The following is a 26163-nucleotide window of genomic DNA, read 5'->3' on the forward strand; positions in this document are numbered from 1 at the left end:
TCCAGGCATGAATTTCTGAATAGATAGTACCGGTACTGGATTAAGAGGAGAAAATTGTAACACCTAAGCTTTTCACCTTAATTAAGACAGTAAAAGCATGGTTTTTTCTGAAAGTACTTCTGACCAAAAAGAGATTCTGGTAGTTGGTCTCAAAGGTTTTTGTTAATCGTTCATTTTGCATTCTTTCGGTGATATTTCCATAGAAACTTTTATTCGCTAAAACACATTCCTTATATATAACTGAGAAGTGAAATATCAGTTTTCAAAGTTTTAGCTTCAAAATTTTGTTAATATAACAAAACATTTTCATAAAAATTTTCGTTCGACATTCTACCTGTGCAGGGGTTGAATTTCCAGAACTGTGAAACAGGTATAAATTTTCATAGATTTAACTTTGAAAATACTTTCATAATGAAATAATTTAATAAAATTTTTCATCCCCCATTTCACTCTCTTCTGCAGTTGAATGTCCAAAAACACTTTTTTTTTTTTTTGTTTCCAAGCGAGAAATCAGATACCAGTTTTTGTAGATGTAGCATTTAAAAATGCTTTAGTAGTTCTTTAATAATGATTTATTTCCAAAAAAACTTTCCCACACTGCTTTTCCCTGTTAGTGATTGTAGGCCAGATGTGCTGAAGCACAATTTTTTAAATTTTTGACAGAAACCAACCACCAGTTTTCATAGTTCTAACTTCAAAATGATCTTAATAGTGACATATTTTCAAAAAACCTTTCAACCCCGAATTTACCCTATTAGGAGCAGAATTTTTGAACAATCTCTTCTTAAATGATGCCTGCAGTATAAGATCAACACCCTCTCCAGGTTTCAAGTTTGTATCCTTAGCAGTTTGGGCTGAGTGAGAATGTATCACTGAATCAGTGTTGCTCTGTTTCACCCCTTAGGGATTGAATTTCCAAAAACAGCAAAAGTCTTTTTTTTTTATAAGCAAATGAGAAGCCAAATACTAATTTTCAAAGATGTAGCTTTAAAAATGCATGCGCAGTGAAATATTTGCATACAGCATTTCACCCTCTATTCCACCTCCAGAGTGGTTGAATTTCCAAAGTCAGTGAAATGTGTATTTTTTTATTTCTAACAGAGAAGCCAAATACAAATATTCACAGATTTAACTTCAAAAAAGCTTGCATGATGAAATATTTCCATAAAAACTTTCATCCTCTATCCCCCTCATATAGAGGTTGACTTCACAAAATCAGTGAAACCCATATATTTTTTTATTTCTCACTAAGAAGTCAAATTTCCATAGATTTAGCTTTAAAAATGATTTCATAAGGGAACAGTTTCATCAAACATTTAATCCCCTATTTCATCCCCTTAGGGGTTGAATTTCCAAAAACTCTAAAACAAGTATTCCTTTATTTGTAACTGAGATATCATATACCAGTTTTCACAGAGCAGTTTTAAAATACTTTAGTAGTTCTTCAATAATTTATTTTATCCACTACTTAACCCTCACAAGGGTCAAATATCCAAAAATGCCAAAATGCGTTTCTTTATTTCTGACGAGGGAACCAAATACCAATTTTCGTAGGTCTAGCTTAAAAACTGAGTTAATAGCTACATATTTTAAAAAAACCTTTCATTCCCTATTTCACCCCCTTGGGGGTTGAATTTTGAAAAATCCATTCGTAAACCATGTCTGAAGTATAAGATCAATGCTTGCAAATTTCAAGTTTCTGTCGTTAGTTGTTTAGGCTGGGCGATGAATCAGCAAATCATTCAGCTGGGACATAAATACAAGTACATCAGCATATTTGAAAACGCAACACTAGTATCTAGACTCAATCACATCCCCTATCTTAGTGATAAAGCTATGGAGCTGTAAGGAATGCATTGACCATTGTGAGTAAGTTGTAATTTAAATAGAAGTAGTGCATCTACAAAGGTGCAAAGTGCTGTAGTAGACACAATGAAAACAGATTCCGGACAGTTGCAGTGGGCTTGATGTGGATGCTTTTCATGTCTGCCTTGACCAGTCATATAACCTGATTTTATAAATATCTGTATAGCAGTGTTTCAGTATTGTTGCAGCTCTATAAGTGATTGTTGTTCACATCTGCAGCCATTTGCACTTTAGATTTGAAAGCTGGCGACAGCACTGCCATTGTCAGGGATCCTTTTTTGCTGAATGCTGTGGGGTAACCAATTCTTCAGAGTACCACTTAAGTTCGGAATTGTTGAGGCTAATGTGTTTGAGATCTTTACCAGCTTGGCCCAATGTAAGCAAGTAAATTAGCACAGGGTAGAACTATTACAGCTGTTACTGACAAGTTTGATCTAACATTAGCAGAGGCAGACAGAAATCGACAAACAGAGATTGTGGGAAGGCAATGTCTCATGTAGATGTTAGTTAGATTCACATGACAGAAGTGGGTATCAATGGGATGAAAAAAAAGTGGAACAGTTATTCATCAGTTTGTATAGGGTTGATGAGCAGGAGCTCTCTGCAAATATGGTGAAACTAGTAAGTCAAAACTCCTCTGAAGTGACTGAAAATCCACACAGCAATTGGCTTAATCATATCCCCTCCCCCCCCCCTACCCCCCATCCCTACAAATGAAAAGATGGAATAAATGTGGGTTACTACTCTCAGGCCATTTGTCACTTCCTTTGGTGTTGGTGCTAGTAGTGTACAGATTTTGGTGCACCACATTTTTGTTTTTACTTTCTGGTAAGAACTCGTCTTAATATTCATCTGATGAAGGACTTTGTCTGATACGTCAAAAATATCCAGCAGTTTACTTTTAAATGTGCCTGTCAGCTGCTTATCATGTCCTCTTTATGTCAACTGTTGTGCCTAGGAATCTTGCATACTCGGTTCACTAGACAAACAAGCAAACAACTCGTATTAATGAGTTTTATTATGAAAAGACAATTATGAATGCTTAACTTTGATGTATGTGTCGCAAGCAGAGGGTGACATACAAAATAAGTCTTCTTCAGAACAGACAAACACAGGTCTGGGTTACATAGAGATTTGAAATGATAGAGACAATGGAAAATCTGGGATGGAATGTAACAATATTACGAAAAGCATATAGTGGAGATGCTGAGTCGCAGATAGTCACAACAAGAAGACTGTCACAAATAGAGCTTTCAGCCAGAAGGCCTTCGTCAAAAATAGACACACACACACACACACACACACACACACACGCGCGCGCGACTGCAGTCTCAGGCAACTAAGTGGCTTCAGTTGCTTGAGACTGCAGTTTTGTGTGTGTGTGTGTGTGTGTGTGTGTTTGTTTGTCTATTTTTGACGAAGGCCTTTCTGGTAGAAAGCTTTATTTGTGACAGTCTTTTTGTTGTGCCTAACTGCGACTCATCATCTCCACTATATGGTGAGTGGCAACTTCCCTTTTCATAATTAAGTAGAGGAAAATCTACATTATGCACACCACAGTGAAGTGTGTGGCATAGGGTACGTCCCACTGTACCAGTTATTAGGGTTTCTTCCTGTTCCATTATTCACATATGGAGTGCGGGAAGAATGATTCTCTGAATGACTCTGTGCATGCAGTAATTATTCTAATCTTATCCTCAAGATTCCTATGTGAGCAATACTTCTTGAAACTTAGTTACTATACTTTCTTGGGATAGTTTGTCTATCTTCAAGAGTCTTCCAGTTCAGTTCCTTCAGTATCTCTCTGACACTGCGACGGATCAAACATACCTGTGACCATTCATGCTGGTCTTCGCTGTACATGTTCAGTGTCCCCTGCCAGTCCTATTTGATTCGGTCCCACACACCTGAGCAATATTCTAGAACCAGTCACAAGTGATTTGTGAGCAATCTCCTTGGTAGACTGATTGCACTTGCCCAGTATTCTGCCAATTAAACTAAATCTACTACCTACTTTACTCACGGCTGAGTCTATATGATCATTCCATTTCATATCCCTACACAGTGCTATGCATGGATATCTGTGTGAGTTTGCCAATTCCAGCAGTGACTCATTGATATTATAATAATAGGATACTACATTTTTTTTTGTTTTGTGGCGTGCACTATTTTACATTTCTGAACATTTAAAGCGTGTTGCCAGTCTTTGCACCACTTTGAAATTTTGTCAAGATCTGTCTGAATATTTAGCAGCTACTCTGAGATGGTACTTTATGATAGATAATTGCATCATTTGCATAAAGTCCATGGGTACTATTAATATTGTCTGCAAGGTCAGTAATATATAAATGAATAGCAATGGTCCCAACACGCTTCCAGGGCATACTTGTAGTTACTTCTACATCTGATGATGATTCTCCATCCAATATAACATGCTGCATCCTCCCTACCAAACTTAACCAGTCACAGATTGGATTTTATATGATTGTACCTTTGAGTAGGTGTGGTGCTGAGTCAAATACTTCGTGAAATCAAGAAATACTGCAACTAACAGACTGCCTTGATCCAAAGTTGTCAGTGTGTCTTGTGAGAAAAGTGCGAGTTTGCATTTTACACAAATGATGTTTTCAAGATCCATGCAGGTTGGCTCTGAGGATGTCTTTCTGTTGAAGATACCTTATTATGTTTGAGTTCAGAACATGTTTTATGATTCACAACAAATCAATGTCAAGAATATTGGACATAGTTCTGTGGATCACTTCTACTACCTCTCCTGTAGATGGGTATAATCTGTGCTTTTTACCATTCTGTGCTTTTTATCAAGAACTGGGCACGGCTTCTATCTACGATAGATTATAGTTACAAGAGGGGCTAACCCAGCCGCAAATTCAGTGTAGTATCTGGCAGGGATTCCATCGGGGCATGGAGCTTTGTTCAATTTTAACGATTTCAGCTGTTTCTCAACACCATTGACACTAATATGTATTTCATTCATCACTTCAGTGGCATGAGGATTACATTGAGGCAATTCTCCTGGGTTTTCATTTCTAAAGAAACATTTGAAAATGGAGTTAAGTGTTTCACCTTTTGCTTTGCTACTGCCAATTTCAGTTCCTGTCTTATTCTCTAGGGACTGGACACTAACTTTGGTGTCACTAACAGCCACTACACATGGTCAGAATTTCTTTGGGTTTTGTGAAATATCATTTGACAATATTCTACTACAGTAGTCATTGAAGACATCACACATTGCACTCTTGCCAGCCAATTGTGTTTATCTATAGCCCTATGCTTTATTATACATTTATTATTCAGTAATCTGTTTCTTTAGAAGTTTCTTGACAGTGTCTTTATATTGTAGAGGGTCCCTTCCATTATGAACTGTTCCACTAGGTACACATATATCCAGTGCATGGTCAATTATTCTTTTGATCTTGCGCCATAGTTCCTCTACATGCTCCTGCCCTGCCCTGTGCTGAAAGTTTCAAGTTCCTCTCTGAGATATGACACTGCTGATGTTTTTTTTTTTTTTTTTTTTTTTTTATCTAGTTTACTGGAGATATACATCTTTCTGCTTGTTTTAATAGTCTTTTGTACATTGGTCATCATTGTTGCAAAACCTCATCACGGTCACTAATATCAGTTCCAATGCGGACATCCTCAAAGAGGTCAGGTCTATTTGTTGTCATTAGATGCAATATACAGGATGTTTCAGAAGTGATGGTCAATAGTTCACACATAGAAAGCACAGACCAAAGTAGCTAAAAGCTCTGGTAAACACGGGTGTGCAAATCAAGCATTGCCAAGGTATTGCACTAATTTGAGCTGTGAACCAACTGTAAATGCCCATGGAAACTGTGGTACTTACATTGGTACCTCAAGGTTTGGGACCGATTCTCAGTTTGTTTATGCTTGCTCAAATACTTCCCTTTCATCGCCCGTGCACTGTGCTGTACCAGCCTCACAGTCAGTTACAAATGTGAAGTCACCATGGACAAAGGTTACACCATTGCAGAGTATGGCAAAACGAATGGCAGTGCCTTTGAGGCTGCACTATTGTATGAAGAGAAGCTTTTTCTCTCTGCAGGCAGCCTCAAAGACGTACATTTAGCCAGTTACATCAGTGCCTTAGAGAAACCATGTATGAGAAGGCCTATCCAGATCCATAACACCTGATGTTGAGGAAAGGGTGTTACACATTGTACGCGAACGTCTGAGGATTGGTACCCAAGAGTTTGCCCTGAGCCATAGCAGTGTGTGATGGATTTTACATTGGCTAGTACTCTACCTATATCATCTCCAGCGAGTGCAAACCCTCAACATTCCAGGCTTCCTCATAGAGAGAATTTCTACCAATGTGTGCAACAACAGTTTACCCTGAATCCCCTGTTTGGAAGCAGTATTCTGCTCATGGATGAGGCTGGATTTACCCGTGACTGTATTTTTAACCACCAGAACTGTGACACTGAGGCTGATGTCTATCCTAATGCAACATATGTTTCATGACATCAGCAGCATTATTTGTAGAATGTCTTGACAGGACTGCTCAGAGACTTCATTCGTGGACCACACTTCCTACCACAGAGACTAACTGGACAGCAGTACATGTGGTTTCTGTGGACTGTACTTCCAGATGTACAGTATGATGTCCCACTGAACCAATGCATGAACATGTGGTTCATGCATGTTGGTGCTCCAGCATATTTTCATTTGTGAGTGCTCTGGCGCCTATCTCGGACGTATAGTCAACATTGGGTAAGTAGAGGAGGGCCCATGCCATGGCCTCCAAGGTATCCGGATTTAAATCTCATGGATTTCTGTGTGTGGGATCATGTAAGAAACCTGGTCTATGTTACCAAGGTCAACTTTCTGGAGGAATTACACTTGCGGATTGAAGCAGCCTTCAAGCATTCACAGATTTCCCCAGGACTGCCTGAGAAGATTCACAACTCACTTCAGAGATGAGTGCAGTGTTGCATTCAGATGCATGGACAACACTTTGAACACCTACTGCAACATTTACAGATGCCATGTGTTCCTAGACACTGTTGAACAGCAACAGAAAATATGTTGTATCTCGACAATTGTTGATTTGTGAACCCATGTTTATTGGAGCTTTTTTAGCTACTTTTGTCCTGTGCTTTCCCTGTGTGAATTACTGACTATCACTTCTGAAACACTCTGTTTCCATTATGAGTGGGGTTCCTAACTATCTGTTCTAGTCAGAGAAGGCGTTCAGTAATGTTTCACAGGATTACATATCACATCCACCTCTAACAAAACTGTAATTTTCCCAATTAATTGGTGAATGATTTAAGGTCTTCACTGATGGTTACAGAATGATTGATGAACTTATGAACAAGTGAACTGAGGTTCCATCAGGAGATGAGTCTGGGGGGCGATAGAAGGATCCAAATATCATTTGATGTCCATCCCTGATATGGAATCTTGTCCAAACAACCTCACATGCAGCTTCAGTTTCTATCTCGGTGTCTTGTCTACAGTGACGAATACGCCACCTCCATTTGCGATTTGCCTTTCATTTTGATATACTCTTTTTTTTCCACAAAAATCTCACTGCTATCAATTTCAGGTTTCAATCAGCATTATGTGAGCTTCACTGCTTTTCATGAGCACTTCCACTTTGGCACTTTTTTGTGCAAATTATTCAGTAGTTTACCATTAGGATTTTAATACTCTCACCCTTTGGAAGCATTTCTTTCGATCTTACACTAATTTTTCTGGGTTTCCTACAGCTATTGTTATTTGGATGAGTGGAGAGTCGCCTAATCTAAAAAACCATTGTATGCACACCACACACAGTCAGATACCTAAGTAGCAGCCTCCGTTGTGTAGTGCACACCTGACCTATTTATGGGGACCCTACATTTCTCATCCCTATGGTGTAAGTCCAGGAAGTTCCAGCCTATCTTGTCACAGAACCTTCTGAGTCTGTTTCAGTCCTTCCACTTGACTCAGAACCAGAGGGCGATCAGCTGTGGGGACAATGCTGCAATTTGTGAGCTTCACTCCATGCACATTGCTAGTTTTCTCGACTTTCTCTGCTATTCACCGGAATGACTGAGCATGACCTCGGAACGCAGATGACAGTCATCATTTGCTCCAACATGCGTCACAATGTGTAGTTGGTTGCAACCTGTTCCATCAGTGGCTGCTGGAATAGCCTCTTCAACGTGTTGAATAGGCACCCAGGCATACACGTGGAGTGCACCTGCTGCCCTTTTCTGTTCCTTGCTGCCATTTCCCTAAGGAGCTCCATCATTTGCTGTATGTTTGAACTGTTGACGATTTATAGACCCATACACATTCAGTTGGCCTCCTCTTGACACTGGACAAAAGAGGTTTCCCCAAAACAGGTGAAGTGAATCCCACTGTCTCAGATTCAGTGAAAAATAACACTTCAAACATGCTGTTTGAGGTGATTGGTACAACACACTGACTTCCCTGGTCCCTGTACAGGGCACCCAGACCTACCATTGACACAGTGCTCACAGCCAAGTGGACTAGTAACAACAGATCCTGTAATTCTTCAGAGGAGACAGCATCCACAGGAGAGGATAGTATCTGAGATATCTCTGGTACCGGTATCACAGGTACATGGCTCTTGGAAGCTCTTCCAACACACTGATTCACAGCAGCTGCCTATCATTTGACAGTAGTCAGGGCAATTTCCAGCTGCTTATGAACGTCAACCAACTCATCCCGTGCTCGAGAACAGCATTCACAGTGACGAATATTGACTAGTAGCAGAGCCATTTTTCTGAAATCTCAGAACTGTTTTTTCAGTCACTATCAGACTAACCAATTCCAGACCAAGATGCTGGAGCTGGCAGTCGTCTGCACAGGGTATGCTTGCTTGTATGTATAAATAGTGTATGTTTCTTTTTTGCTGATGAATGCTGTGGCCAAAAGCTTTATGTAAGTGTCTTTTAATTGTGCATGTCTGCAACTTAATATTTCTTCTTTACGGTATGTAGCAATCTGTCTTTTTCTAAATTGTTTACATTTCTTTAACAAAACTTCTAAAAAATTGTAATTAAAAAATATGCCATTGGAAAACAATTTGGCAGAAAATTTAAGTAGTACAGGTGACATGAATTGATTTGAAAACTATAGTAGCAACAAACATGCACAATTTGGTCAATATTGTGTACCCTCATGATTATCAGTATTTCACTTAGTGCTGTGCTTGTGAACACAGGTCTTCAGAATATGGCTATGCGTGGATATGGATTGGCAGGGGGCGGGATGGTTGCTGTTTATTTCACACATTTTTGCCTGTGTTGGGAAAGTAAATTTTTCTGTAATTTTTTTAATTTTCCACCTTGCCCCACTCAACTACTTGTAATTTCCAGTTCTATCAGTAGACTAATAAACTATGTCAAATTTGTTGCTGGCAGCAGGTCAGCTTGGTAATGGGAACCTTTAACTTGCGAGAAAGTTTTGTACAGGAGTTCAGGTCGCAAGTTTACCCACAGGAGCAGGCCCTCACACAAGCAACTGAAAAGTATTGTCCGTTAAATATAGCTCCTAACTTCCTGGAATTTCTTGCCATTTTTGAGACTCTTAATTTTCATGCTACTTTATTCCCCTAAAGTTAGCTGTGTAATTTGGAAATTGTAAAAATATAAATACTTTCACTAAAATATTCTTTGGGGAGCACATTGGTGGGATTATGACCTCCGTGCCAATCCCCTTTCCTTGGATCCACTTTTGTACTTGAGTAATAGTACAGACAGGCAGGGCAATGGGCAAACAATAGATGCGAGTCAATTCAGGGGATGGAGATGGAGGTAGCCCTATAGTCAACATTGCTGAGTGCACTGCTGTCACTCCAGTGCACACTATTTCTCCCTGTAAAGAACTTGCAACACAGATCTTACAGATTTTTTTTTTAATGTGCAGTATTAAAAGTCTGTAGCTGAAGCACTTGTCATCTGCCAGACAACCACTGCCTGTTACTGTTGATCCCAGCCAGTGCTTGTTATGCCATCTAGGCTCTGCTATGAACATCACAGCTATTTCAGCTCCCTACAGAGAGCGTGCTGCTCCACCAGTTATATAGGAAATCAGATGTCCAATTGCCAGTAATATAAATAGGATGGAAATCTAATTTTAATAAATTTCCTCTTATTAATCCATGCAAATTATAAAAGTGGATGTGTGTGTGTGTGTGTGTGTGTGTGTGTGAACATCTCCTCGTAATCACTAGATCAATTTCAACCAAAATTAGTGCAGATATCACTGATTATCCGGAAAAAATCACTGAGGGGGTATGATCCACATACTTCTCAAAGAGTTGGGGGGAAAAGAAGCCTAGCTCACAGCGTGCCAATAGAAAAACGACATTCATCTAGTATCTTAGAATGAGAACAATCAGTGACTCTTTTACACATAATTTCAGACCTTTACGAGACACTATCTCGCTTAATGCCCTCCACAAAATGATGGAAGAAAACAAGTTTATAACGTACACTTTCACTGTTCATGCAGTCAAACTGCTACATTAGACATGACCTTTTAATTTATTACTTGTTTACTGATAATTATGTTTGCAATACTTTTGCACACAGTATTCACATATATAACTGGATATAACTGCAAAATCATATCATTGTATGACATACAGATGAGGAGATATGCCATAAATTTTGAACTGCTTGGAAACGAATCTGCAGGGTGCTGTAGATACTGGTGAAATATGTGTGCAAATGTGTGAAATGTGTTAAATATATGTGACATGCATACACTGGCAAAGCCATAGGTAAAAAAAGGCTGCTTCTAAACCCCTGGATTGATTTCAACCAAACTTGGTACACACATTATTTACTATCTGGAAAGAAATACTGTGGGGGTGAGAATCAGCTACTTTCTATTATAATGTATAGAGAAAAGACAGAAGAGAAGATGGCAGATAGAGAGGAGAAGGGAGGAGATAGACAGAGAGAGAGTGGGAGGGGGAATGGCCTGAGGAAGGGAAGTGGAGGAGATGGACTGTGACAGGGAGAGGAGGAGGAGGAGGACAGAGGGGGAAGGAGCGGATGGTCAGAGAGAGGGGAGCTAGCAAATGGACAGAGAGAATGGCAGGAGGAAACGGACTATCAGAATTGGAATGAATATGTATCCAGCAAAATCTGGGTACTCAGCTATTGTTAGAAATAAAAACTGTGTCATTATTACAATTGGCTTTACATTTTAACATCCACATGCTTTATGGATAATGTGCATACATTATAACCTGGATGTGTCATACCACAGACAACATTGGTGACCTTACAGTGGAGAAGGAAATTTCTTATAAATGTGTGTGATAAATTTATATCAACGATCACAAAGGAAGTTATTAATAATTTTTCTTTTAAATTGTTTTCCTTTTGCAAACATAAAATTTTGAGTCATAGTTTTTTGGCTTCTTAACTGCCTCATTTTTCTCTGTATTTGCTTGAAAGTCTCTGTAATATTTTTTTTTTCTTTTGTACCATTTTAGACTGCATTGACTCTAAAGACTGAGGAAAAAATATAAATTTTTTGGAGCACTAGCTTTATTGATTCGGTAAGTACACTTTTGTATTTATTTGTAGTAGTATCTTAAAATTTCTTCCAGTTAAGGCATTCTGTGTAAATAATGATCCTTTCTGAGAGAAATTTGAGAATTTTTCAGATGCTATTTATTCACTGAAGTTGTATATAGTCACATTCTGCAGTCTTTATGTGAGCTGAAGACAGATTAAATTCACATGAAGGTAGCCTCATTGAGATAGTATGGCATTTAAAGTAGAATAGTTTAGGGTTATGTTCCTTTTTCCAGATTATGAAAAAGTTGAAAACATGTTTCTTTTTGAGTACTGCATAATTTGTGAGCACTCATAATTTTATGACTGTAAGTATGATTTGTTAATAATGGCAGGAAAATAGTAAACAACATGAGAATTATTTGCCCATTAGTGGCAGGAAAATAGTCAGCAACACAAGAATTATTTGTCCATCAGTGAGCCAATTCTCAGTGTTAAGTTCTCATCAGGCCTGAATTGAAGAACACGCTGATTGAGGCCACCATATCTCCCAGTTGTACTTGTTCCATTCTTTTGACCTGATCAGTGTTTCACTGAGGCAGGACTCAACAAGTTGTTGGAGGTCCTTTGCAGAAGTACCAAGCCATGTTGTCTCTATAGCCAGCCATAATTGCGAAAGTATTGCCAGTGCAGGATTTTGTGTACGAATTGATCTCTCCATTATGTCCCATAAATGTTAATGGGATTCATGTTGGGCGATCGGGGTGATCATATTGTTTGCTCGAATTGTCCAGAATGTTCTTCAAAGTAATTGTGAACAATTGTGGCCCGGTGACGTGGCGCATTGTTATCCCTAAAGATTCTGTCATAAATGGGTGTAAATGATCTCATAGCAGCTGAACATAACCATTTCCAGTCAGTGATCGGTTCAATTGGACCAAAGGACCCAGTCCATTGCATATACACACAGCCCATACCATTACAAAGCTGCAACCAGCTACCACCAGCTTGCACAATGCATTGTTGATAGACTGGGTCCATGGCTTCGTGGGGTCACCGCCACACTCAAACCATACCATCAGCTCTTACCAACTGGAATTTGGACTCATCTGACCAGGCCATGGTTCTCGTCATCTAGGATCCAACCAGTAATGGTCACAAGCCTAGGACAGGTGCTGCATGTGATGATGTGCAGTTAGCAAAGGCACTCATGATGGTCATCTGCTGCCATACCCTGTCAATACCAAATTTCACTGCACTCTCCTAATAGATATGTTTGTCATACATCCCAAATCGATTTCTGCGGTTATTTCATGCATTGTTGCTTGTCTGTTGGCACTGACAATGGTATGCAAATGCCACTGCTCCCAGTCTTTAAGTGAAGGGTGTCAGCCACTGTGTTATCCATTGTGAGAGGTAATGCCTGAAATTTGGTACTCTCAGAACCCTCTTGACACTGTGGATCCCAGAATATTGAACTCCCTAACAATTTCCAAACTGGAAAGTCCTATGTGTCTAGCTCCAACTACCATTTCGTAGTTCCAACTACTATTCTGCATTCAGAGTCTGTTATTTCCCATTGTGCGGCCATAATCACATTGAAAACCTTTTGACGTCGATCACCTGATTGCAAATGATGGCTCCGCCAATGCACTGCCCTTTTATACCCTGTGTATGCGATACTACCTCCATCTGTTTAGGTGCATATCGCTGTCCTATGACTTTAGTCACCTCAGTGTCTAGAGGGACTTAGGGCATACAGTTTGGAGCCTGTTTCAATGTCCACCATCACTCAAGAAACTTGGCACTCTGCTGTATGGCAAATAGTCAGGCAGAAGACGTATACTAGGCTATCATTTCGCCCATTCAAATATTTTTGTTGTTTTGAAATCCACTTGAAGAAAGAAGGAAGATTAGGGTTTAATTCCCCATTGACATTGATATCATTAGAGACAGAACACAAACTTGGTTTTGGGGAAGGACAGGTAAGGAAATCAGACATGGACTTTTTGCCAGGGGAACCATTTCAGCATTTACCTTCACCAATTGGGGACTTCACCAATTGACGGAAATGATTTCAAACCTAAAACTGGATAACTGGGCAGGGATTTGAACCATTGTCCTCTGAATGAGAGTCAACTGTGCTACACACTACTCCACCTTGCTAGGTGAGAACCATATGCACCTGTTCCATTAAAACAGATGTGCAGCACTCAGAAATTAGTCAGTAATGTGATTAATTATGCTTTGTAAGTTATTGACTGCAGTAATATTTGCCCTCATTGTTAACTTTCACAGCTTATTTTTGTTTACAACTAATACTGCACATTCTTTTTACAGAATTGATTCACCAGCAGACTTTCAAAATGGCTGACGAACATACAACTGAAGGTGAATATGCATTTTTATGCAAAACTCTGTTTTGTTTCTTAGTATTGCATTATAATCTAAAATGGTTTCCACCTTAATGAAATTGTCATTGGTAAAAAAACAAGAAAAATATGGTATGTCGTACTTTGAGTTCAGGAACGAAAATCAAACTGCTTAAAATTTCTTTGTATACTACACACATCCTCATATCCTCCTACTTTCTTCTTTTCTTTCATCTCTAATTATTTTCCACATATGTATCGAAGCACCACTTCTTCCATTCCCGCATCATATTACTCACAATCACTTATTGGTTAGCAGTTCAATGTGTTTAAAATTATTGACTCTTCCAAGTGACAGATCTTACCTGTAGTATTTCATTGTTTTCTAATTCAGTTGCTCATGGTGAATATCTGTATGATTCTAAAAAAATTGGATGTTTTTTTTGGTTGCTCATCCTTCATTTCCTATTATGTTGAGATCTTTTGGTAGTAAAAAAGGTAGAACTAGAGGTAATTTTAGGCAACGTGTTTAGATCTTCTGTAGATTAAGTAATTATTACTTAAAATAGCAGTATTACCGGCCAATGGCTGATAAAAAATTATTTGTAGTACTGACGTTTCGAGAAGTTTTCCCAGTGGAAAAGAGGTTAGTAAAAATAAGCAATTAGTAAAAGATCAGACCATGAAACAACCCAAAGACAATATTCTGAGTAGTGGAATTAGCCTACAAGAAGAGTGATACTCTTTAAGCACAGATAATTTTTCAGAATTAGTGCCATGAGTTAGAACACAATATGTACTGCATTTGTAATTGTAACCATTGCTCAGTGTGTGCCAGAAGGTATCAATTTTCTTAAATTTTATTATCTTCATCATTGGGTGTGTCAAAGTAGATAATACAGTGTGATACAAAAAGCTGTTCACAACTATTAAAAAAAAAAATACTAATTTCTACACATTTTGTATGGGTTTTGGGACTGCTACATCTATGGAGTTCATTCCCAGTTTTTCTTTGATTTCCTCATTGTGCACACCCTCCTGCCATTGTTCCCATCTACTAGTACCTGCAATCATCCTAGCTACTTTCATATCCGTAACCTCAACCTTATTGATAAGGTAACCTGAATCCACCCAGCTTTCGCTCCCATACAACAAAGTTGGTCGAAAGATTGAACGGTGCACAGATAACTTATAGTCTTTGTACTGATTTCCTTCTTGCAGAAGAGAGTAGATCGTAGCTGAGTGCTCACTGCATTAGCTTTGCTACACCTCGCTTCCAGTCCAGTTCTTTCACTATGTTGCCATCCTGTGAGAATATGCATCCTAAGTACTTGAAACTGTCCACCTGTTCTAACTTTGTTCCTCCTACTTGGCACTCAATCCGTTTGTATCTCTTTCCCACTGACATTACTTTTGTTTTGGAGATGCTAATCTTCATACCATAGTCCTTACATTTCTGATCTAGCTCTGAAATATTACTTTGCAAACTTTCAGTAGAATCTGCCATCACAACTAAGTCATCCGCATATGCGAGACTGCTTATTTTGTGTTCACCTATCTTAATCTCACCCAACCAGTCTATTGTTTTCAACATATGATCCATAAATAATATGAACAACAGTGGAGACAGGTTGCAGCCTGGCGTGCAATATCTTTGTTTAGGGACCAGATAAAAATGTGAAAATTTCACAGTTAATAGATCTTTATGATATCAAACTTCAGTATAAATTTCAACTTTGAGATTCAATTGGAAGGTATGGAAAAAAATTACAAACAGGAGTCAAAAATATGTTTTTTAGCATCTGCAATATCTGGTAGGCTAATCAAATAAAGTGTACCAATTGCATAATGTAACACACCACATTACACTAGCTAATGATTATTTGTCGAAACAATGCTGTGGTAATTGTTTCAGCAGGCTAACAATTCCATCTGCAAGCCTATAAAAGTCTGATTGTTGTCTTCCCCCATACACCAACAATTGTCTACTCACACTTATTTAGCTAGAAATTCTTGAAGTGTGCAGTTGAAAAATGGTGCCTCAGAGTTCTGTTGGTGTTATTTTTAATGAAGCATGTCATAAACGCGTGTATGGAGTGTATCCTAAAGACATTACTTTAATTGTTTTACTTAAGAGTTGGCCCAGAGGTGAAATCAACATGCAAGTACCATGGTGAAATACTTAAAAAAATTTCATCACCTTTTTGGTCAGTCTTGCATGGACCCTTGTGAGAAACATAAGAAACCTATAACAAAAGGTCTGCGAGAAATAACACTTGATTATCATTCTAAAAATAAAAGCCCTTTTGTCAATCACATTCCAGGAAAATTATTGTGTCCAACATGTTACTCTAAGATATTTACAATTCACAACAGAGAGGATAGTGAAACCTCAGATACAGAATTTTGTGACATATCAGCAACCATTAAAAAAGTAGATACACCTTGTGAAATCCTGGATATATCGCCTGCTTGTAAAATTAGAAAACTAAGTCAAGATAAAAGACCAAGTGCCTTGAATACAAAAATTGAGAAAGTGGCAGTTACAGTCAAAAAGAATTTGGAAGTCCTAAAACTTTACCAACTGAATATGATGATTTGATAGAAAAACTAAATGCAGTACTTTAAACAAAGAGGATAAAATTAAGATTATCAGTTTGCTGGCGGAGTTGAGCAAAAGTTAATGATGAATTTAATGTGTCACAACGTCTTGTTCAGTTAACAAGGCAATCAGTAAAAGAACAGGGAATTTTACCAGCATTACAAAAGAAAAGTGCATCTAATTTGGTAGATGAAAACACAATCAATAAAGTTATTAAGTATTATGACGATGACAATAATAGCCATTTGATGTATGGCAAAAAAGACTGTGTTTCTGTGAAAGAAAATGGTTCTAAGATTCAAAGACAAAAAAAGGTTAATATTGTGTAATTTAAATGAACTATTCACTGAATTTAAAAAAAGAAAATCCTGACCTTAAAATTGGAAGATCAGAGTTTTGTGAGTTGAGACCAAGATGGTGTATTGTTGCAGGGGCATCTGGCACCCATAATGTTTGTGTTTATATCATCAGAACGTAAAGTTGATGATAGATGGGGCCAATCTTAGAGTTGACTATAAAGACCTTTTGGAAGTTATGGTATGCAATATTGACAGTTACAATTATATGACCAAGGGAAAATGTGAAAATTGTCCAGGAAAACAAGCCTTACTTGACATGTTTGAAGAATCAGAAGACGGCGATTTGATGCCTGACAATATAAAATGCAAACAATTGATGACAGTCGCAATATTACGAGAAGAGTTTTTTGAAGTGTTGGTGGCTACTGCATTTACTTGAATCTAAGCCGCACTTTTTTCCCAGTTTTTGTAATCCAAAAAACTGCCTGTGGCTTAGAATCGAGTTCAAAGTAACCAGAAGTTCTGAAAAAATGTTTGTAGGTGCCGCCACAACTAACTTCTGCCGTCGAATATATGTAGCGCTACACAGGCATGCTTTGTAGGCACAAAGATAAATACTGGCGCCAAAACCTCTGCGTCAGTAAATAAATTAAAAGAAAAGGTAGAAGAATGTAAACATTATGCCATGTATTCTTTAATGTTTCCTGCTATCTCATTTAAATCCTGTCTGCCTAATAAACTACGAAAGTAGAGTGAGACAACAGCAAACGCGGAAGAATATACATATCATGTCATGTTTATATTCATATTATTCTTCTGCTGAATAGTGATACAGTCAGAAATGAAGCACAGCAGCTGACTAGATTTTTAAATCTAAGATGACTCTAATTTCTATGCAGAATGTCTAAAGAGGCATCTGCAAAGATTTTCAAACGGAGAAAAATTTTTGTTGAACTCTCGTTCAGAACATCTTCTATCATACGCAGTCTATTATTTGGTTCTTGTTGATCATTATCAAAGAAAGCAGCAGTGTAAGTAACAACAAATAGCAGTCTCTTGCCATTATTTCACTTATGAGACAATTCCTCTCTTTTTTTTTTTTTATTGTAAGCTGCGGTAGCGCGCACAAAAGCAAGCCGTGCTGTGAGCGGCGACAAGTCGTGAACTCTCATTATCAGAATGCGACAAACAATTCATGACACAGTACTGTAATGCATTTTCAGCTTAGAGTGACGTAAACACCTATAACAAAGAGAACGGCACTTATCAGATCAAAGCAAAACAAGCAATCGATTCAAACCAGCTGAAGCACGTGAAAAAGGTAGGGTACCCCTATAAATACAGATGGAGCGCCTGACACACAGCAGTGGCTACTTGGTAAAGCTTAACTGCTAAGCTTACGACTCGAACCAAACTACTGTGGCTATATCTTGGTCCATTTGACCTAAATTGTGTCTCGTGTTATTATTCTCCCCCCTTGAATTTAGAGTCTCAAATTTCAGGTGCAACTTAGATTAGGGAAAATTTTTTTTCCTTGATTTCTAGTCTTATTTTTCAGGTGAGGCTTAGATTCAAGTGTGGCTTAGATTTGAGTAAATATGGTAACCTTGAAAATCTGAAAATGCTTCATTTTATTGCAAAAGCTCAAAATAAATTTTTGAAAGACAAAAAGCATACCTCGGCAGCTGATGAATTCTTAGTTCTTGCTGATTTTTCAGAAAATTATTCCTTTGTCGTTCAAGTTGAAGTTCAAGGGCACCACTGGGTAAACAAATAGACCACAGTTCATCCATTTGTATTCTATTATAAAGATGAAGATAAACTAAAGAGCCACTGCTTTTGTGTCATAAGTGACTACCTTGAACACAACACTACAGCAGTGCGCATTTTTCAACTAAAATTAACAAACTACACTAAACAGCACCACCCTTCCATGAAAAAAACTGATTTACTTTTTGGATGGGGCAGCGAGTCAATATAAAAACAAAAAGAAAAAAAAATTATTAGCATCTCCTTTCATAAGGAAGATTTTGGGTTTGATGTAGAATGGCACTTTTTCGCTTCATGCCATGGAAGAATGCTTGTGATGTTGCCGGGGGTACAACAAAGCGAATTCTCACAAAAGCAAGTCCGCAGCGGATTGATGACAATCATATCATAACACCTCAAGAAATGTTTGAATTGTGTAAAAAACATATCAAAGGAATTACCTATGTTTTTGTACAATGTCAGGAAATATGAGAAGTCTATGACAGTGTCTTGAAGGAAAGGTACAACACTTGTCAGAAGATTAAAGGCACTCGATCTTTTCATTGTTTTGTACCCTATTCACACAGCTTACAGAAGTGTAAGATCACATCATCTTCACCTGATAGTGAACTTCATCAGTGTGGAAAATTTGTACAACTGGTACTTCAAAATAAAGACATAGCGGCTTGTGTTCACGATGAACAGTGGTGGATTGGCGAAGTTGATAATATTGACTGTCAAAACCAAGATGTACATGTTGTATTTTATCACCCTTCAGGACCAAGGACATCTTCTAAAAAAATTGAGAAGGATCAAGTTTGGATGCCACTTAAAATGTACTAAGGAAGCTGTATCCCATGGGATTTACAACTATGACTGGGTGAACTTATTATCTAACACCCAAACTGAGTGAACAAATTTCTCAAATGTTCAATGAGTGATATACTAAAAACAAATAACAAGAGAACAATATAATGTAATTGGTAGGCTTATTTTCAATAAAAAAGTATGTAATCATAGATATCATTAAATTATATACTGTAACTAATATATTTTATTCCGTAAGCCTAGATATTGCAGATTTTAAAAAAACCTATTTTTGACTCCTGTTTGTAATTTTTTTCCATAACTTGCAATTGAATCTCAAAGTTGAAATTTAAACTGAAGTTTGATATCATAAAGGTCTATTAACTGTGAAATTTTCCGATTTTTATCTGGTCTCCCAACAAAGATATTGCAGGCCACAAAATGGAAAAATTAAAAAAAATCCATTTTTTAAAAATAGTGTATTTTTTAAGTGTAAGCTGCTCACCATTGATACTCTATAAAAAGTAACTATACTATACAGTGCAATAGCAGAAAAAATATTAAAGCTGAGAAATTAATCTTTCTTTGGAAAACTACTGTTAAAAAATTGAGTTTTTTTAATTTGTGGCTGATAACTTTGAACTATTAAAAATATATTAAAGAATACATTCAGCTTAGTGATAATGATGTTGATTTGTAGCCCAGAGTGTGTTGAACTAAATGCATTTTATCTGAAATGCTTAGGACAATGCAGTACTGAATAATTGTAAAAAATGTAGATGCTTGCAAATACAAAAGAAACACATGCGGCCTGGAACAAATATGACCGCCATTTCAAAATAATAAAGAGCAAAATTTTTTTAAAAAATATTTTTGTGTCTATTAAACATTGGGGAATTCACCCAGCAAATATAAAATTTTTCTGAGATGGTCAAGCAACCAATTATTATTATTATTTCTTTCTTGTCTCAGACGTTATGTCTGGTTAAAAATGGAAGGTGACACGGACCTTGATCAAGCGTGACTTCCTTTTAACTGTACGGTATATGTTATATTGCATTTAGGAACTTTCAGGTAATTGAACACGTATCAATAATTACAGATTTCTGTAGCTGTATATATAAGTTTGGATGTAGCTGTATTGCATTGATGTTCTGGTGGATATTGTGTGGTATGACTCCTGTAGTTGATAGTATAATTGGTATAATGTCAACTTTATCCTGATGCCACATGTCCTTGACTTCCTCAGCCAGTTGGATGTATTTTTCAATTTTTTCACCTGTTTTCTTCTGTATATTTGCTGTATTGGGTATGGATATTTCGATTAGTTGTGTTAATTTCTTCTTTTTATTGGTGAGTATGATGTCAGGTTTGTTATGTGGTGGTGTTTTATCTGTTATAATGGTTCTGTTCCGGTATAATTTGTATTCATCATTCTCCAGTACATTGTGTGGTGCATACTTGTATGTGGGAATGTGTTGTTTTATTAGTTTATGTTGTATGGCAAGTTGTTGTTGTATTATTTTTGCTACATTGTCATGTCTTCTGGGGTATTCTGTATTTGCTAGTATTGTACATCCGCTTGTGATGTGATCTACTGTTTCTATTTGTTGTTTGCAAAGTCTGCATTTATCTGTTGTGGTATTGGGATCTTACGACTTATCTTAGAAGAAATATTACGAAAAGGCAAACCTACGTTTCTAGCATTTGTAGACTTACAGAAAGCTTTTGACAACATTAACTGGAATACTCTTTCAAATTCTGAAGGTGGCAGGGGTAAAATACAAGGAGCGAAAGGCTATTTACAATTTGTACAGAAACCAGATGGCAGTTATAAGAGTCGAGGGGGCATGAAAGGGAAGCAGTGGTTGGGAAAGGAGTGAGACAGGGTTGTAGCCTCTCCCCGATGTTATTCAATCTGTATATTGAGCAAGCAGTAAAGAAAACAAAAGAAAAATTCGGAGTAGGTATTAAAATTCATGGAGAAGAAGTAAAAACTTTGAGGTCTGCCGATGACATTGTAATTCTGTCAGAGACAGCAAAGGACTTGGAAGAGCAGTTGAACGGAATGGACAGTGTCTTGAAAGGAGGATATAAGATGAACATCAACAAAAGCAAAACGAGGATAATGGAATGTAGGCAAATTAAATCGGGTGATGCTGAGGGGATTAGATTAGGAAATGAGACACTTACAGTAGTAAAGGAGTTTTGCTATTTAGGGATTAAAATAACTGATGATGGTCGAAGTAGAGAGGATATAAAATGTAGACTGGCAATGGCAAGGAAATCGTTTCTGAAGAAGAGAAATTTGTTAACATCGAGTATAGATTTATGTGTCAGGAAGTCGTTTCTGAAAGTATTTGTATGGAGTGTAGCCATGTATGGAAGTGAAACATGGACAATAAATAGTTTGGACAAACTATTCTAGTACTAGAAGCTTTCGAAATGTGGTGCTACAGAAGAATGCTGAAGATAAGGTGGGTAGATCACGTAACTAATGAGGAGGTATTGAATAGGATTGGGGAGAAGAGAAGTTTGTAGCACAACTTGACTAGAAGAAGGGATCGGTTGGTAGGACATGTTTTGAGGCATCAAGGGATTACAAATTTAGCATTGGAGGGCAGCGTGGAGGGTAAAAATCGTAGAGGGAGACCAAGAGATGAATACACTAAGCAGATTCAGAAGGATGTAGGTTGCAGTAGGTACTGGGAGATGAAGAAGCTTGCACAGGATAGAGTAGCATGGAGAGCTGCATCAAACCAGTCTCAGGACTGAAGACCACAACAACAACAACAATAAGATGCGTGCTGTAATATCTGGTGTTTGTTGTTTGATCCTGTATTGCAGTCACGAATCCTTCCGTCTCACTGTATATATTGCCTTTTCTTAGCCAAGTGTTGGATGCGTCTTGATCGATGTGTGGCTGTGTTAGATGATACGGGTGCTTGCCATGTAGTGTTTTCTTTTTCCAATTTACTTTCTTCGTATCTGTTGATGTTATGTGATCTAAAGGATTGTAGAAGTGGTTATGAAATTGCAGTGGTGTAGCAGATGTATTTATATGAGTGATTGCTTTGTGTATTTTGCTAGTTTCTGCTCGTTCTAGAAAGAATTTTCTTAAATTGTCTACCTGTCCATAATGTAGGTTTTTTATATCGATAAATCCCCTTCCTCCTTCCTTTCTGCTTAATGTGAATCTTTCTGTTGCTGAATGTATGTGATGTATTCTATATTTGTGGCATTGTGATCGTGTAAGTGTATTGAGTGCTTCTAGGTCTGTATTACTCCATTTCACTACTCCAAATGAGTAGGTCAATATTGGTATAGCATAAGTATTTATAGCTTTTGTCTTGTTTCTTGCTGTGAATTCTGTTGTCAGTATTTTTGTTAGTCTTTGTCTATATTTTTCGTTTAGTTCTTCTTTAATATTTGTATTATCTATTCCTATTTTTTGTCTGTATCCTAGATATTTATAGGTATCTGTTTTTTCCATCGCTTCTATGCAGTTGCTGTGGTTATCCAATATGTAATCTTCTTGTTTAGTGTGTTTTCCCTTGACTATGCTATTTTTCTTACATTTGTCTGTTCCAAAAGCCATATTTATATCATTGCTGAATACTTCTGTTATCTTTAGTAATTGGTTGAGTTGTTGATTTGTTGCTGCCAGTAGTTTTAGATCATCCATGTATAGCAAATGTGTGATTTTGTGTGGGTATGTTCCAGTAATATTGTATCCGTAATTTGTATTATTTAGCATGTTGGATAGTGGGTTCAGAGCAAGGCAGAGCCAGAAAGGACTTAATGAGTCTCCTTGGTATATTCCACACTTCATCTGTATTGGCTGTGAGTTGATATTATTTAAATTTGTTTGGATATTAAGTGTGGTTTTCCAATTTTTCATTACTATGTTCTGAAACTGTATTAATTTAGGATCTACTTTATATATTTCCAATATTTGTAGTAACCATGAGTGGGGTACACTATCAAAAGCTTTTCGGTAATCAATGTATGCGTATTGTAGCGACCTTTGTTTAGTTTTAGCTTGATATGTCACCTCTGCATCTATTATCAGTTGCTCTTTACGTCCTCGTGCTCCTTTGCAGCAGCCTTTTTGTTCTTCATTTATAATTATGTTCTGTGTTGTATGTGTCATTAATTTCTGTGTAATGACCGAAGTTAATATTTTGTATATTGTTGGTAGGCATGTTATGGGGCGATATTTTGCTGGGTTTGCTGTGTCTGCTTGATCTTTAGGTTTCAGATAGGTTTTACTTGTGTAAGTGTATCAGGGACTGTGTATGGGTCTGCAATGTAATTGTTAAATAATTTAGTTAGATGTGAATGTGTTGAGGTGAACTTCTTTAGCCAGAAATTTGCAATTTTATCTTTTCCAGGGGCTTTCCAATTGTGAGTAGAATTAATTGCTTGGGTGACTTCGTATTGCAAAATTATCACTTCAGGCATTTGTGGTATCAACTTGTATGTGTCTGTTTCTGCTTGTATCCACTGTGCATGCCTGTTATGTTGTACCGGGATTGACCCTATGTTGCTCCAGAAGTGTTCCATTTCTCTTATGTTTGGTGGATTGTCAATTTTAATGTGTGTGTTATCTATTGTCTGGTAAAATTTCTTTTGGTTTGTGTTGAATGTTTGGTTTTGTTTCTATTTTCACTTTTTTTGTATCTTCTGAGTCGTTTGGCTAATGCTTGTAATTTCTGCTTCTTTTCGTCTAATTGCTCTGTCGCTTCTAGTTGTGAGATTTTACCTAACCTTTTTCGTTTTTTGTCTGATATTTCGTTTCTTATAAATTGTGTTAGCTGTCCGATGTCTTTTCTCAGTTTTTCTATTCTGATCTGTAGCCTGTGTTGCCATGCTGGTTTTGTGGGTTTCTTCTGTGTGTTGGTTGGTTCTGATCTCTGCCTAGTGTGTATATTTAGTGTAGTGAGTGCTCCTATATAAACCAGTAGTTGTAACTCTTCCATAGTTGTGTTTTCATTTATTTTGTTGTGTATGATTGTGTTGACAGTTTTTATTGTTGTTTCGACTTGTGGGTTATTTGGCGGTCTTTGCAAGAATGGTCTAATGTCCGGATTTGTGTCTTTGTATTCTATATATGTAAGCTGAAATTTTTCTTATATATCTAACATGTGTGTCACTTCGTGTTCTATTTGTGCCTGTTCTGGTGGCTGTCTTAAGATTTCGTTTTCCTCTGATTGTTTAATTGATGCGTGTTGTTCTTTGTTTGTTTGCCCTGGGATGTTTGAGTCCATTACTGTATTTTCTTCTTCTTCTGATTGCACATTATTTTGTTCTAGTATTTGTTGTACTTGTTGTTTGATGTTTTCTAATTCTGACTGGGGTATTCTGTTATTTTTTATTATTACACGGATCTGATCAGCTAGTCGTTGTTCTGTTAAAAATTTTAGTTCTGGGTATCTCGTAATAAACATTGTGTATACTTGTGATCTGTATCCAGTTGTGTTGGTTCCTAAGTTTTGTTGCTTGGTAATAACAGAACATGAGGTGTCTGTTAACTTCATCTGACCATCTCATCCTCTGTCTTTGTTTTCCTTCTAGAGTGGTTGCAGGAAGCAAATCCTGCAAAACACCTCTATTTGGATTTAAAGCATTTTCCGTGTGGCTAGCAGTGTCGTTACCATTGTGGACTGGCATAGGGTTCAAGCGTCGTCCCCGACCATGACAGCGCTTGTCCGAGGCTTCATTAGTTCTGTCCTGAACCAACTAATCACATTCAAAGGGGGGTTAGCCCTATTAGTGGTTTGTTCTTTTCGTCGCCTTTTACGACTCGCAGAACATACCGGGGGCCTATTCTTTTCCCGGGCCTCCATGGGTTTTATTATTATTATTGTTTTTTTTTTGGACCACTTGATAAGGATTGACCAACTCGCTCTGGTGCCATCACATTCACAGAACACTATTTTGTTTTGGTTTCCACTATCTCAGATCCTGCAGTAGCCTGTGATCTTATAGCCTATGATATGAAGTATTAACTATCACCGTACAGAGTAATGTCTCATTGTCTCTAATTTGGTCAAACATTTGCACACAAAATTACTAACTGTCAATTTATTTATACCAGGAATCATTTGTATTAGGGCCAGTGTTGTGCAAATGTGTCAGTCAGTCATTTGTGGAATTCCAGTTTCATGAAAAGTATATCATGTTGATTTCTTAGGGATAAGAATGATGCTATTTCTGATTTGTACAGCGAAAACAGAACCTTCTGTATGTTACATTAATGTTGCAAGTCACTTAAAATCCATTTCAGTAAATCTTGGTTGGCATACTTTAACTGCTTCCACTCACATTCAACAGAAATTATTTTCTCTGCAGTCATCCTCATTTTCCAAGGTTTCCTTTAATCATTTAAATTACCATAAAGGAGGCAACATCTAATTTTATCCCCATCCTTGTTCAAATCCAAGCTTGTCCCCTGTCTCTAATGATATTGTCATAAGTCTAACCCTCCACCTTTTGTATTACCTCTATGACAGCCAATGCGGCACTTATCAACCCGTAGCATTTCATGAAAATGGAATACTGTAGTGGTTAATAAAAAAAGAAAAAGAGAAGAGAAGGAAACAAAAGAAAAGGTTGAAAATGGTGGGAAGGAATGGTGAGTAAAAAGGGGGTTTTAAAATCGTAAATGACCGTGAAAAAGGGAAAGAATGAAATGCAAATCGGACTTCGTATTACAGAAAAGTTATCGGACTTCGTGATTCGGAAAAGCTATTGTTGGGGTGGTCCTTGTGGCGTTTTTGAGCAAAAGTTAAACCAATTTCCACTACAAAAATTATTGAAAAAGAACAGAGAATAACAAAATGTAACTGACAGGGGGAAATGGCGGAGCTTAGAGTTCATTCTTTACCAGGTTAACATGTCTTCTTTTGTGCGGCGTCCAGGTCTTCAAAAAT

At 37.5% G+C, this 26163-nt stretch overlaps 1 protein-coding gene across 2 annotated transcripts in view; it reads left to right on the top strand.

Moving 5' to 3' along the window:
* The window catches only part of LOC126195409 (gastrula zinc finger protein XlCGF57.1-like), a 135243-nt gene that overhangs the window by 4681 nt on the left and 104399 nt on the right, over nt 1-26163 (top strand). The window contains exons 1-3 of one of the 2 annotated variants that reach the window (XM_049934007.1): nt 6502-6621; nt 11375-11440; nt 13740-13790. In XM_049934007.1, the coding sequence (XP_049789964.1) occupies nt 13766-13790 (25 nt within the window). In that variant the 5' untranslated portion in view covers nt 6502-6621; nt 11375-11440; nt 13740-13765. Of the gene's footprint in view, nt 1-6501; nt 6622-11374; nt 11441-13739; nt 13791-26163 lie in introns of those variants that run through there. The other variant, XM_049934006.1, reaches the window with a different exon arrangement.

The sequence above is a fragment of the Schistocerca nitens genome, chromosome 7 (genome assembly GCF_023898315.1).
Source record: "Schistocerca nitens isolate TAMUIC-IGC-003100 chromosome 7, iqSchNite1.1, whole genome shotgun sequence".
Lineage (NCBI taxonomy): Eukaryota > Metazoa > Arthropoda > Insecta > Orthoptera > Acrididae > Schistocerca > Schistocerca nitens.